Source organism: Gossypium raimondii, chromosome 13 (genome assembly GCF_025698545.1).
Source record: "Gossypium raimondii isolate GPD5lz chromosome 13, ASM2569854v1, whole genome shotgun sequence".
Lineage (NCBI taxonomy): Eukaryota > Viridiplantae > Streptophyta > Magnoliopsida > Malvales > Malvaceae > Gossypium > Gossypium raimondii.
Window position 1 is genome coordinate 10,952,068 of NC_068577.1, and position 15,969 is coordinate 10,968,036.

General features: G+C 34.3%; 1 protein-coding gene across 6 annotated transcripts; it reads right to left on the reverse strand.

Annotated features, from left to right (window-relative positions):
• Positions 1–1,925: 1,925 nt before the first annotated feature.
• LOC105783136 (GDT1-like protein 4) lies at positions 1,926–15,144 on the reverse strand. Of its 6 annotated transcripts, none has more exons than XM_052626353.1 (13): positions 14,911–15,144; positions 14,741–14,809; positions 12,858–12,917; positions 12,702–12,749; positions 11,928–12,016; positions 6,937–6,973; positions 6,792–6,839; positions 6,178–6,246; positions 6,052–6,096; positions 5,893–5,954; positions 5,443–5,524; positions 2,794–2,937; positions 1,926–2,334 (listed from the first exon to the last, which is right to left on the reverse strand). In XM_052626353.1, exons 1-13 carry the CDS (start codon positions 14,926–14,928, stop codon positions 2,260–2,262), a joined length of 846 nt encoding a protein of 281 aa, XP_052482313.1. In that variant the 5' UTR covers positions 14,929–15,144; the 3' UTR covers positions 1,926–2,259. The 6 variants fall into 6 exon arrangements, with proteins under 6 accessions (XP_052482313.1, XP_052482314.1, XP_012463828.1 ...); XM_052626354.1 differs by lacking the exon at positions 2,794–2,937 and adding an exon at positions 5,632–5,704 and having other exon boundaries at positions 14,911–15,126; XM_012608380.2 differs by lacking the exons at positions 1,926–2,334; positions 2,794–2,937 and adding exons at positions 4,825–5,053; positions 5,632–5,704 and having other exon boundaries at positions 14,911–15,126.
• Positions 15,145–15,969: the final 825 nt, after the last annotated feature.

The window sequence follows — 15,969 nt, forward strand, 5'->3', positions numbered from 1 at the left end:
CATTCCCTAGCTTTATGTTTGATTGTGCGGACAAAAACACCCCTGCTTCGTGCTTAATTTTTATCCCAAAGTCGATGTCCCAGAGTCAATGTCGCGACACACCATGACATACCAGGACCTGTGTCGCGACATAGCAATCAGTATGCTCCTCTGTAGCCATCTACAAGGGTATGTCGCAACATTGAAGGCAGACTTGAGTTTTCTTCATTTTGTTCCCTATGTTGCGATATCAGACCTCCCGTGTTGCAACATAGCGTCCAGTATCAACCTAAAATGTCTTCTAATGGTCTCTTGCACAGTTGCAAAGTACGTTAGCTCTCCCTTTGGCCTCATTTGACCCTTAAGATCAATAAAAGACTCAGTTTGCACATTTTATTGAATGTAAGTAAAACTAAAGAAACTTAACTAAAATGTAATGAAAATGTTTGTATTCAGGCTCCTTAAGTGTAAAAACTAGTTTAATCTGCTACACCGAATTACTACAGATCACTCCCACTAATATTCATTCTACTTTGTGGGATTGTATCTTGCTAGATGATAAAATTCTTACATCACTATAGAGATATACTTAATACCCCACAATTTCACATTGCTAAACAATGGTTTATATTAACCCATGATTAGAAATGTGTATACATATGTATGTGTGTATGTATAAAGAGCCGAATTGCGAAGAGAATTATTTCACTATTGTTTGTGAGAAAAGTTCGACGCTCACATCGTTTATATAATTTTACGCTTTATTTTGATTTTGAAACAAAGTTCTAATTTTGATAAAGTTTATATAATTTAGCTAGTTTCACTTCTCGCTAGCTTTGCATCCAGCTACAGTTAAATTCGATTCAAACATTTCTATGACATTTGACTAAAGAGCATTTATGATTTATTTTTGTAAAATTAGATTGATCTATATATTTCTTTTATTTATTATTAAAAAATAAATCGAACAAAATCATTATCAACAACGAAATCACGCTACATGTTGTTATTTATTTGCTCAAATACTCAATTTTAATTGTGATTTTATGTTCTTTGTTTATTGTGTGGCACACTTTTCACCAAAGAAAGTACACTTGCTCACATATCACTTGCTATGAATCAAACTCGCTTGCACACATGGCAAGGTTGGCAAAATTCTTATAGCACGTTTGGTTCGCTGTAATGGAATAGAGGTGTAATGGAATAGAGGTGTAATGGAATAGATGCGTAATGGAATAGAGGCGTAATAGGTAAATCTTTTGTTTGGTTGAATGGAATGGAATAGAGGCGTAATGGTATTCTTGTGTTTGGTTGAATGTAATAGAGATGTAATAGCATAGGGAAAAAAACTAAAATGACTAGAATACCCTTTGCAGAATTTTTGTTAAGTAGATGATTATTGTTATTGTTATTAAATTTTAATAAGATTATTAATATAAATAATAAATAATTTAATCATATTTTAACATAATTATTATTAAATATAATTTAATAAAAATATATGAATTTAATAAAATATATGAATTTACTAAAATCATAATATATAATACTATAAAATATAATTTAAAATAATTATTATTAAATATAATTTAATAAAATGTATAATTTGATAAAATTCTTAGTATTAAATATTCTTATATGAATTTACTAAAATCACAATATATAATACTATAAAATATAATTTAAAATAATTATTATTAAATATAATTTATAATCTATGTTGTTTAAATTTCTCAATAGAATAGGTTCGAATCAACTTAATATGTATTACCTTATTGTATTTGTTATGCTCCCAAATATAAGCCTCTGAGATATTTTAACCTCTCTTTGTGTCTTCTACGCTTGCATGGAGTTTCTCCGACATCTTTGAGATACCATGCCAATGTTCATGCTATTAAAATATTATTACCACATAAGGAACGTGAATTGATTTACTAGTACAAATATTTTGAGAAAAAAAGTTGAAAATATGACCTTTTCTTTCTTATATCAAAATCTATGGATCTTCTACAACAAACTTAAGCCAAAATTCAGGAGGAAACAAACAAAGCTGGGAAGTAAAAAGGCAAAAACAAGAGGCTAACTGGCACAAAAGCTTATCAGATCCTCACTCCAGATAAGCATCTTCCCCATGTAAAGAACATGGCTAATGTCAAGTGTCTGTCATTTAATCAGAAAATGGAAGTTGTATTGCACCTTCCACTTTGCTCAAGCACTAATCTTCTTCACTTTCTTCCATATCTTCCTCGTTATCCGCTTCATCATCTTCATCGCTATCCTCTATTTGGCCATCATTCTCACCGTCTTCCTTTTCATTACCCTTATTGCCTGGCTCTTTCTTATTGCCACCATTGCCTGATAAACAACAAAATAGTTGTATAAATATGCTAGTTGAATAAAGGCACATTATAGAACAGGTCTCAACAAAATAATCTAGCATGTAAATGGTAAGGTTAAGAGACTTCTTTCTTTTTCGAGATAAATACAATCTCTGAATAGTTCATGATAAGCACGAGGTTTCAATCTCTGTTTCCAAATTATACAATCAAACAATACATACACACACAGACATGCATCAAATTTTGACCGTATACAACTTGACAGTTTCACATCTCTGAATAGTTCATGAGTTTCAACCAAAGGATTACAGAAGTTGCAGTAAAAGACAGTGATTGTTTGGACATATAAATCAGTTAGAAAAGATATATGCAGTAACCAATACCATGATCCATTTTATTTTCCCATTTTTGATATAACAATGTCTACTAGAAATATTTTCCTATAAAAGAAGAAAAAAATAAACAAAAAACTTGCCTTCATTGTTGCCTGCAGAGCAGCACGTATCGCATCTCGCTCAGCTTGCCTAACAAAAAAATGGGCAGTGCACCCATCCGGACCAGGAGCCTTTTTGCCATTTTGCTCAAAAATAGCTACCTTAATCTCTTCTATAGGAATAGGCTTTGCCAGATCAATTTGAGCATCAGTAGAAAAATTTTTAGGCATTACTTCTTTTAGAAGATTAAGCGAACAATCAAAAACAATCTTATAAGGAGAGCCAATAAGCTTTTTATAAAAATCAACAGCAACTTCTAAACATATAATCATCTAACTCAAGCTCTTCCAAGCAACTTCTAACTCTTTAATGTCAGTACTCTAATTATAAACTCCTGAAAAATCTGAGCTCTCCTGAAGATTGGCAATCACGTTGAAATGCCCAGCTACTAACCAAGGAGAAGCACCAACATTGTGCTTAGTCTCCAAATGAGTCCATAACCTTCTCCTTTCACAACCATCAGTACTTCCATAAACTTCAGAAACATACCAGAATTGATTAGAGCTTTTAATCATGTATGTGATAGTCTGATCTGTGTTAACAACCTCTGTAACCTCCAAAAAAGTCCATCCATAAAAACCATAATCTTCCATTCTCAGCATCATTGTAGTTGTTAATGCCCCTCCAACCCTGAAACCACTTCTCCAATAGCAGTCACATTATTTTCCTTCACCCTAGTTTCAATCAAACAAACTATATCAACTCTCAACTCCTTCATTCTATTCATAACCCTAATGTATTTGAGGGAATTGTTAAAACCCCTTACATTCTAAAAAAGGATTAACTAAATCTTCTCCCAGTTGACCTTGATCAGTCTATTCCAATTCACATTCATCATTCAATATCTCAAACCTATTTTCGAACCGAAATAATGACTTTCCCTTTACCCTTTGAAGATTTCCTCTTAACCATACTTGAAGCACTCCCAGAACTCATTCGACCATTACAACTTCTAATTCTTTATCAAATGAATTAAAGTTTTATTTTATGAATATTGGGATTCAAACTTCTAATTTTTTCTCGAGTTGAATTATACCTTGAAAAAGTGCAATCTTTCATCGTTGAAATCGGATTCATGATTCAATTCAACTAGTTTAAGCCCTAGTTTTCGAAACCTTAAATGCCAATTTTAATGATAGTTACATGATTCGAAACTTTCTAAAACCTCATTTTAAAGGTGAATGCATGATTCAATTTCTAGAAATGTTGAATCTTTCATCATAGACATTAAAAACATAAAAGGAAAACACGTTGAAAGAAAAATGTTAGAGCGCACAATGTTTACCTTGATTGAATTGGAAAGGTTTTCTTGAGGGTTTATTTGGAGATACTTGGGATTTGAAGAACGAAGTCTGCTTTTAGACTTTCCTATTCACCGCATTTGAAGAATGAAGGTGCATTTGGTTCGACAAAACAATCAAATGAAAGTGAAACCGAGCGGTGGAGGTCACTTTCTTTGGTAGGTCTCATTTGATGTTGGGAGGGGGAGTTCTGGAGGTGGGTTTCGGCTTGGGAAGATGAGGGTAAAACAGGGCATAGAAATTGAGAGAGGGCTAAACGGGAGCTAAACTGAACAAAGGGCAGGGAATAGAAATCGGTGAGTAAGGAGGAATAGGTACGTAACCGATTCGGCGCGTAATGGGCATTACAATGAACCAAACGCCGGAATAGGTGGAGCCCACTGATTCGGCGCGTAATGGTAAACCCATTACATCAAACCAAACAAGCTATTAAGTTATTCCACTTTTGGAATTTGTTACAGAGTATGACTTGGAAGCTTAAATAGAGATGATGAACTTCTTAACCTTCTTTTTAGGATACAAATTCTTCCTCCTCATTTTTTTATTGAACAAACAATGTATTTGCACTTAAATCTTTCTAACTAAAATATTTTTAAGTAGATGTAATTTTCATGTATCGATCCTTATAATCGTTACTATAACTTACTTTCCTTTATACAAGTTAAAATAACTTCTCTCACTTCCACTATCCATTATAACCATTTTTAATAATTTATTTAAAGCAAAGTTCCATTTTTAATTTCTTTAAAAATTCTGTGCAACTTTTTTTTTTTACAATTACAACCACGTAGCTTTAATCTTTCTCAGCTCATCACAACTATTTGCCACCATACTTGTTTTTTAGAGTATGTTCCGACTTCCTCCCTACCATTTCTCCACAACACTCCATTTTACTAATTTGTAACGTCTACTCAACCAAAAGAACCCTCTACAGTGATCCCTGATGAAATAAACAGAAAGCAAAAATATCCATTACAGAATATATAAAGCACCAAGCAACAGCACGTCCATGTATTTGACCGCGCAGTAGTACTTTTGCTGCAGGCAAAAACACTTATTCCAAAACAAATTATTCATTTCAACGGCCTCACATGCCAATCTAATGAGTGTAAGACAACATTGTGCCTGGACTGAGAAGATGACAGACAGGTATGAATAATTATAAATGTAATAACAAAACAGCGGGTCAATTTGGATTTCAGGATCTTCACCGGGTTTATGTGAAACATTAAAGAATTCATAGCAATCATTCCCCTAAGTGCCAACTCCTCCCCAACGGAGTACCCCAACCCTAGTGAACAATTTCTTGATGGAAAAATCAGAACTAACCATTAGTAAGTCGTCAAGACTCTGTTGAGAGGAGGGATTGGATTCCAAAAACAATGAAAAGAACTCCACCCGAGAGTGCAACCTGCATCAAAATAGATATAAACTTGGTTTTACTAGTTGCTCACCAAATTAAATGCAAACCATAACTGTCGCATAAGGATAAAAAGGAAAAGTATGGATCTGGATTACAATTTTCTCAGATATCTGAGATGCCAGACTCTTTCCTCCTAGAACAGCAGCAGTGGTGCACACTGCTTGTCCCCTGAGAAAAAGGGGAAAAAAATGATGAAAACTTACTAATCACTAATCAGCAGCATATACAGAGTGAAGATATATAAACATATAAAATGGAAACAGCACTGTATACATACAGAGTGGTTTCAAAATATGAAGGAAATAGCGATGCTTCAGTAAATATGTATAGATATCTCTAATGGTAGTAGAACTTACAAAATTCCACCAAGAACCACACCGAATGGATTCTCATCTGCAGCCAAACCAATGGTAGCAAGCTGAAAAGACAGTGAAATACTCAGTCCAACATGATAAACATGCAATAGTCCTGTTAAAGAAAAGACAGAAATATGACATTCATGTTATAAAGTTTACCTGGCTCTTGTCGCCCCATTCACCGAAGAATGTGATGGAAAATGCCTGCAGAATAGGCACTTTCATTTTATTTGACAAAATGCAAGCTTATCAAGATTCAACTAAATAGATTATATAACTTATGACCTTCAGAAATATGGGAGAGAAGAACTGTGTGAGAAATGGCCGCCTCTCCTTTTTTGAATCATCATCAGCCTGATAGCATAGGGAACAGTTAAATGTCTTCATAATCTTAAAATGTTATTAAAAAGGCTAAATACTAAAAAGCCCTTTCCTTTTCCAAATATCCTAAATAAGCTCCCATACAATTTTATCTAATTCACCCCTTGGGTAGGGCTTGGGAGCTAAGATTTTACAATTTGAATTTGGATTTCAGAAATAGTGTAAATTGAGTAGTAAACTATTTAGAAATGTAACATTCATGATTTCTCAAATCCATGGATTTGTTAGATGCTTATCTAGTAATGAATTTGAAATTCTTAAAATATTTTTGGATTTGACAAATCCATGCTTTATCCTTCTCTAACATTTATTGTATTGAATCTCAACTAATTTGCTCAAAATATATGCATCCCATTCTTACCATTTATATAATAAAAGAAATACAAATCCAAATTTCGAAATCCATATTCCCAAACGGAGCATTAAAGTTCTAATCAAATAAGTTCAACACTGAAAGAAAACATGTTGTCGGTATATAACACTTTTCCCTTTTGAGAAATATACTGTTGTTTCTGTACCTTATTGCCCCCCTTGAATGTTCCTGGGTTTGCCTTCCAGTCAGCATCCTAGTCACACCAGTAAAGTAACATTTAAACAATTTCATTTTTCCCCAAACAGGGAAAAATTCTACTTAAACATCAGGAATTCATTAAAATAACCAACCAGTTTTGCTTCAACTTCAGCCAATTCTTCAGCCTCCCTATTACAGAAATGTAGTCAAATCATAACATGATTAACTTACGGTAAAACAAAGTTTTACCTAATGACCAATGACAAATTCAGTCGGCCATCTCTATGACAACCACCCTTTATAACAGCATTTCGTTATATGAGTCAAGTTTCTAACAGAATCAATTTTCTATGTTTTATTTTAATCCTCTATAACAGCTTTTCACTAAGAACAGCAACAGCCATAATTATGAAGTATATTTTTTATTAATTAGTTCTCTACATCAGCTTATTGTCTCAAACTTTAAGTATAGTTATAGCTATTTCATATAAGCAAACCTATTAATTATATTTTATTAAATAAAATGATCTTAGTTAAGATATTATTTTAATAAAATGTTTAAATTTCACATAAAAATATAATAATCATATTTCATTAAATAAAATAATATTTAATAAGTAGAATTAAATATACCGATTCAAGAACCATTAAGTTCTCTAATTAAGTACTCTATTATGAATCAAACATCATAAACTTATAAATTGATTACTTAACTTAGTAACTCATGATTAACTAATGAATTCTTCACCGATACAAGCATTATATTGCCACCAATAAAATGGAATCTACCAAACAAATTTCCATTAAAACTTCTTTAAATAGTTTATTAATAAAATATAAATATAATTGTTGGTGTTTAAATTGTTTCATTTAATTTATTAAATAAAATATAAATATAATTGAAAACGCAAAGCGCAAATTGCAACTTAAATATTTTTTATTTTCTATAAGGTGAAAAAAATAGGTTAACAACAACTATCTCACTGTAACATCCAAATGTTGTTATATTATAACAGCCACGTCTTGGTAGATAAATGAGACTATTATAAAGAGGGTTGATTGTAGAAGCCAAACCCAAGAAATAGATATAGGGCTATTGAAAGATGTTGGAATAAGGATAGAAATGTGATGGTATTGGAATCCCTATAATTAAGGATAGAAATATGTTATAATCCCTTGTAAATAGAAACTAATCTCAATTCATCGATTCTTAAGAAATTAGGATATCAATTATCGATTCTTAGGAATTAGGATTTATTTCCTTTAAAATGATTATTTTCTCTATATAAATCAGTAAACTAAAGCAGAGAAAAATAACAAAATTTTTTCCTCCGAGTGTTTTTCATGGTATCGAGCTTTAGGATTCATTAGATCCTAATTTTTTTCTAATTTCCTTCCTAAAATTCCTTCGGTTTAGTCCTCCAATGGGTGATATCAATGAAATTTTCTCAAACCGAGACATCACAAATAACTCGAATATCAATCGGGAATCACTCAAGGTGAAATTAATTCCTCCACTACTGCTGATGATGTTTTTGATGTTCGCTAACAAAACACGACTTGAGACTCTCCATAAGATACTTGGTACTCCCACCACTCATGGATCTCTAGCCATTCAAGGTACGCCTCAACATTGCTTTTGAATCTAATAATCAATCTCCTTGGATACTCGATTCAGCGCCCGATCACATGACAGTAACTCCACGTTGTTTCACGCCTACACTCCTTGTCATAACAAATCTCGAATCCGCATAGTGATGGTTCTTACTCACCGTGGTGGAATAGGAGAAGTACAAATGATGAGAGTTTTCTCTCGATAAAGTCCTACATGTCCCAAACTTGTCCTGTAATTTACTTACAATTAGTAAACTTAATAAGGATGAAAATGTTCTTGTTGAATTTTCGCAATTGGTTGTGTGATACAGAATGTAAATCGGGAGGATGATTGGCATCGCTAAAGTTGATGATGGACTATATATTTGGAATAAAAACAAGATACAAGGGGATTGACTCTATCCACTTCAAAAGAGAACACTATTATGTTATGGCACCGTAGGTTAGGACATCCAATGTGTATTTGAAAAACATCTTCATTGTTATTTCAAAATAAAAGTATTAATTCCTTGAAGTGTGAAATTTGCCAATTATCTAAACATACCCGTGTGCCATACCCATTAAAACCACATATTCAGTCCCAACCTTTTTCGTTAATCCATAGTGACCTATGGGAAGCCAGCCGAGTGAAAAATATTACAGGGGCTAGATGGTTTATAACATTCATTGATGATCATACTAGGGTCTGTTGGATCTATCTACTCAAAGAAAAATCAGAAACACCCAAAGTATTCTAAAATTTTCACTCAATGGTTCGAACCCAATTCAACTCTACCATACATACCCTCCGTACTGACAATGGGAGAGAATACTTCAACTCTGTCTTAAGTCCATACCTTTCTGACCAATGCATTATACACCAAAGCTCTTGTCCTGACACTCCTCAACAAAACGGGATCTCTGAGAGAAAAAATCGTCATCTCCTTGATGTGGCTCGAGCCATAATGTTCACTATGTTTCAAAATACTTGTGGGGAGAAGTTGTCCTCACTGCCTGTTATCTCATAAACCGAATGCCATCAAAGATCCTCAATTTTCAAACACCTCTAAATACTCTTTTAAAGGCCTTCCCTCTATTTCATGTGCCTAATCTTCCAGCCAAAATATTCGGCTGTAAAGCTTTTGTCCATAACCATCAACCAAATCAATCCAAACTTGATCCTCGAGCCCACACCTGCATCTTCATTGGATATTCCCCTACACAAAAAGGCTATAAGTGTTACTCACCAACATTGCGCCGAATGTTTGTCTCTGGATGTTACCTTCTTTGAAAATGAACCATACTTTGCAAAGATCTCATCTTCAAGGGAGATTTTAATGAAGATGAGACCCTTAATACTCTCCTCATTATACCGCTTTGATCCTACTACTACTATCACAAACAAACCTATCCTAGATTTAGTTGTTGTTTCCCCTATGCAGCAAGAATTTAACACCGTCCTTCCCAATGACAATACCTCCACCGAAGTACAACAACCACTTGATCAAGGAAAACAAGAATACAGTTTACTCTCGACGGAATCGTTCTCCTAAACCGATACATGAGTGCCAATTACATCTCCAATCGAGGACCTGCTCAAATGAAGTCCCACCTCCGTCACCATCCATCTATCTTCCAATTGCGATTCGAAGGGTACAAGGAGTCGCACTCAACATCCTATTTCTCGGTTTGTATCCTATGGAAATTTATCTAAGTCTTACAAAACTTTTGTGACTAATGTTGATTCTGTAAAAATTCCAAAAAATATAGAAGAGGCTCTTGAATCAGCTGAGTGGAGACAAGCCGTGATGGAAGAAATGAAGGCTCTCAAAAATAATGAAACATGGGAAGTCTCGGATCTGCCTAAAGGAAAAAAAACCGTAGGGCGCAAATGGATTTTCACTACGAAATTTAAACCCGATGGCCGTATTGATCGATACAAAGCTCGACTTGTGGCTAAGGGATTCACCCAAACTTATGGTCTCGACTACAACGAGACGTTCGCACCGGTTGCCAAGCTAAACACCGTTCGGGTCCTGCTATCTCTTGCTGCCAACCTTGATTGGCACTTGACTCAATTGGATGTAAAAAATGCTTTTCTCAACGGGGAATTAAATGAGGAGGTGTACATTGATTTCCCACCCGGGTTTGAAGAAAACAAGGATAAAATGTGTAAGTTGAAGAAGTCCTTGTATGGGCTGAAACAATCTCCACGAGCGTGGTTCAGCCGATTTGCAAAAGCTATGACTAGCAGAAATTACATTCAAGGACAGGCAGACCACACCATGTTCTACAAGCACTCGGAAGAGGGTAAATGCTGCATCCTTATCGTTTATGTTGACGATATAATATTAACAGGAAATGACTCGAGCGAAATTTTGAGATTGAAAGAATTCCTTGGTGCAGAGTTTGAACTTAAAGACTTGGGGAGTCTTAAATATTTTCTTGGTATGGAGGTAGCAAGGTCGAAAAAGGTATCTTCATTTCCCAAAGGAAATTTGTTCTTGATCTCTTGTCGGAAGTTGGTTTGATGGGCAACAAATCAAATTAAACTCCTATGGAGTTTAACCTCAAATTGGGAACTAATGAAGATGGAGAAGAAATCGATGGGGAGATATCAACGTCTAGTAGGAAGGCTCATCTACCTATCTCACACCCGCCCGGACATAGCCTTGATGTGAGTGTTATTAGCCAAGATATGCATGCCCCAGGGAGAAGCACTGGAAGTCGCATATAGAATACTAAGATATCTAAAAGGAACTCTGGTAAAGGCTGTACTTCAAGAAGACATCAACTGAAGCGTGAAGTCTACATCGATGCATCGGGGTGTTCATTAATGATAGACGCTCTCCAAGCGGCTATTGTAGTTATGTTTGGGGTAATCTCGTCACGTGGAGGAGCAAAAACAATCTGTGGTAGCACGCAATGCTGCAGAGGCAGAGTATCGAGCACTATCTCATGGTATATGCGAAGGAGTTTGGATACAAAGACTTATGGGAGAACTAAAAGTGCCTTATACCGACCTATGAAGATGTTTGTGACAACCAGTCATTGTCAAGATAGCACATAATCCTGCATCATGATCGGACCAAACATGTGGAAATAGATCGTCACTTTATAAAAGAAAAAGTACACTCGTGAGAAGTATGCATCACCTACCTACCTACTAGACAACAAGTTGCGACATGTTAACTAAAAGTTTGAATGAAACATGTTTGAAGAACTTAGTGGCAAGTCGGGTTTGATTAACATCTACACTCTAGCTTGAGGGGAGTGTTGGAATAAGGATAGAAATCGATGGTATTAGAATCCCTATAATTAAGGATAGAAATCTGTTATAATCCCTTGTAAATAGAAACTAATCTCAATTCATCGATTCTTAGGAAATTAGGATATCAATTATCGATACTTAAGAATTAGGATTTATTTCCTTTAAAATGATTATTTCTCTCTATATAAATCTGTAAACTAAAGCAGTAGAAAAATAACAGAATTTTTTTCCTCTGAGTGTTTTTTCAAAAGAGACTAAAGAGGTAATAAAAAGCATTACCCATTCTCCATAAATGCATCCCATAAAGACCACAGGCCAAATCCAAAGAAAAGCAGAGTCGTAATGTGATGTGTCCATTTCCTAGAGATCTGCATAATAAAAAAAATACAAGAAGAGAATGAGAGCATTTACCCTACAAGTTCATAATTGTTATATGTACAGGAGTGCATGGTAAATAATTAAATTTGATTAAATTAACCACCCAAGCAGACTAAGGTTTGTTGTATAGTTCATAATGAAGGACACCACACTTTTACACACTAGAGTTCAACAGTACCACAGTTACTGATAGAACTACACAATACGTGGCTATTACAGGCTTCACTCTGTATCCAACTGTTCAAACATAATTTACATCTGAAAAGATTTAATCCATGTTTATAAAGAACACTAAGATTTTAGTTCCACAAGAGATTGAGATCTAAGTTTGGAGGACAATATTTTATCACCAACAGCAGCAGCCCCAATATTAAATATAGCATATAGCTTTAAGTGGGTAAGCCTATAGCCACACTGAAGTACATCCAGTGCATTTTGTAACCTGTAACTTTAGAGAACAGGGGTCAATCAAATTGACTTCAATTCAGTTCTCTTCCTAGCACAGATATTCATATTTTCTAGGCAAAAATGACCAAGAATTACTTAGTTCACTAAATATTGCTAGGAGTTGCTCAAAAAAAGGCCTTTAATGTGGTTGTTCAGGTCCTTTAAAAGAAATTAAAATTGATCCACAAGTAAAAGAAGCTTTTCTCAAACAGCAATCAAACCACTTACAAGATTTGGAGCAGCCCAGCCAACAACAGCAGAAAGAATAGTCATCACCTACAGATAAAAAGTTTCAAATAACTTGATGCTCAATTAAAAAAAAGTTAACAGAGTGAATCTGAATGAAAATGATGCATGGAGAAAGGGAAAGAGAAAAACACTTACAATTAAAGCTGCCAGGCATCCTAACAAGACAAGTTTCCTGGGATGGCGCATTGCCAAGATCTGGAAACAATAAAATACGTGATTTTAAAAATCCAATAATCGAGCTATTTCAAGATAAAATGCAGTAAATTTTGTGATTTTGGGCCACGCACAATACTATAGGATTTAATACACTATTTAAGTGAAAACATGGAAATCACAACAACGCAATTAAAGATGCAAAACATAGGAAGTGCTTTCTGACATTTAAGTATATATCATATTCATCTCTAAATAAAACCTGTATCACTGACAAAGTTAATACTCTTATCCATCATGCGTTGGAAGTTTGGAACTAAATACCTACCCTCTCCAGGAACCAGAAAAAGACATTAGTTTTTCTAAGCTTAAAACCATGTTCCAAGTTTTTAGTACTCTAAACAATCTACGCTCCATTTCTTCATTCATAAATAAGGCTTGCTTAGGTTAAAACAGCAACTTCGAGTCACTGTGATAAATACGCATATTATCACCAAAGAAAAAGTAAACGAACAAACATTAAAATTATTAACCTCATGAATGAAAATGATGATGTATTGCGTTTTAAGAAATTTATGCACAAGTTAATTCCAGTAAAACCACTTGATTACTAAAAACCAGAAATTCAACACTTACACAAGAAACACATTTTACTACAAAATATTCAGCTATCGTTACTATTGTCTCTTAGAACAGTTCATTCCCTTGAGTGTAAACAAATATTTCATTCTCACACTGGCTGACGGATAACAATTCAGAGTGTGGGTAACCTGAAAAGTCACAGTTTACATAGATAAAAAGGAAATATATTACTTTAAAGGTCTGCAATCTGATTCTCTCTTTTTCCTACATATGAGGAAATCCCAGAGGGAGGGGGCATTTGAAATTAATCCTCTTAAGAGATAACAAGAAATACGAAGACTGTGTTGTTGAAGGATGGATTTAACTGGCACAGGTGACTTCGGGAGTAACTCATGTGAAACAAACAGATACTAACCGGCCACATAAGTTTTGAAAAACAATGATTGTTAAAGTTTCCGCATTTCAAAGAAACTAGCCAACGAAAGAGTAAATTGGCACCTTATTTTTTTCTAAGGATGGATTTAGCTGGCACAGGTGACTTCTGGGGTAACTCATGTGAAACAAACAGATACTAACCGGCCACATAAGTTTTGACAAACAATGATTGTTAAAGTTTCCGCATTTCAAAGATACTAGCCAACGAAAGAGTAAATTGGCACCTTATTTTTTTCTAAGGATGGATTTAGCTGGCACAGGTGACTTCTGGGGTAACTCACGTGAAGCCAACAGATACTAACCGGCCAAGTAAATTTTGTGAGGAAACTAAGACCAAGAAACAGTGCAATATTAAACAAAGGTGAAATTATTCATGTCCACGTGATCGATCTGGAATGCACCTAATGAAGCAACTGGTTTTCTTTTTCCATTCAGAACTCATTCACAATCAATTTTAAGTAATTTAAACCCGCAACATTCCTTTTCCTTTTAGGAGTGAGCGGTCCTTCAAAACTTTATAATCCAATCAAATGCCTGATAAGCAGGTTTTTAGCCTCTTGCTTTGTTTTACACGCACAAAGGAGAATAAAATACTTAGAACATGATAAATTGAAAAAAAAAAAAAAAAAGGAAAGAGCAACAATATTAAAACAATACAAAAGGTGTTTAAAAAAAAGCCCAAAAGGTTGTAAAAGTAAGTTGACTGTTCATTATTGACAACATGAACAACTCAGTTTTAGTTTCAAGTCCTTTTCAGAACCATATTCAATACATATTAGTGAAACACCAATTTAATAAATATGATTAACCAACCAAAGAAGAAACTCAAAATATAAGATTTGACTAACCGCGGCAGCGAAGAACGTCTTGTCGCCGATCTCCGATAGCACAGTCATGGCCAAAGACTTGGAAAAGCCCTTTTCAAAAGAAAAAAAAGAAAGATGATTAATTGTCGCAAATCAAAATAAAAAAGAAAGCCATAGTCGATTCTTCAATTTGAACAATAAAAGAAAATTACTTGCACAATTGAGGTCATGATTGCAGTTGCAAAGAGTGCCGAAAGAGAAATTCACAGAAAATAAAAGATTTCTTTTTTTAATTGTTTTGAGAAAAGGAAATCGACTCTCTTTCTCTCTCTGTGATTGAGTTCGAGCTCCGAGTTTATGACTCGGGCTGAATCTTTGGGATCACCGAATCAGCTGCCCAGAGAAAGAGACGACTAAACTACTGCTTAAGGGTAGTTATATGGCAAGCATAGGGGAAGCTTTTGCCCATTAAAAGTTGGGTAAATTACACTGCAGATCAGCAATTATGCTTCACTTTCTGTTTTGGTCACTCCTTTATTATTATTTCTTTTTCTGTCCATTTCGATTAAGAGCGTGACGAATAGTGGGGCTCGCAGTTAAAAATAATAATATATTGTTTTAATTTGATCATGATTTTAAAAATTTAACCTCAACTTTACAAGTTATTTCAGTTTAATTTTAATTCTAAAAAATTTAAAAAATATAAAACGTATAAATATATATATATATAAGTTATTAAAAAGTTTACTTTTTCCTCCACTTCTCCCGCTACTACTGCCACTATTTCCCCCTCCCCTATCCAACCACTTGGTTTTAGACGATTTGAAGGATTAATGGGAACAAACCCTTTAAAGGTTGGATGTTTTGGTGTGCAGTAAATTGACCACCCACCACGAGTATTGCAACGCTCTAAATTTTCCGATTAACTATGCGAGATCCCAGATAAGAAATTCAATTTTATTAGTTCTTTTTGGACAATTGAGAGACCATTGAAAAGCAATTTGAGATGTTTTCAAAGTTTCGAATTCAATCAAATAAAATTATAAATGGCAATTTTTTTCTCCCAAAGCATTATGTCAATTGAGGTATAATTATAATTAAATATTAATGTTTAAGATTGTGTGTGGTGGTGAGATGATCTGTATCAAAAATAAATATTGTCCACATGTACCAAAAAAGCTTTGATGTTTGACCCAAAAGTTGATATTTTAAATTGCTAAAATAATACACTTAACGGCCCCTTTGGTCTGCCATTGTTGAGCAAAAGAGAA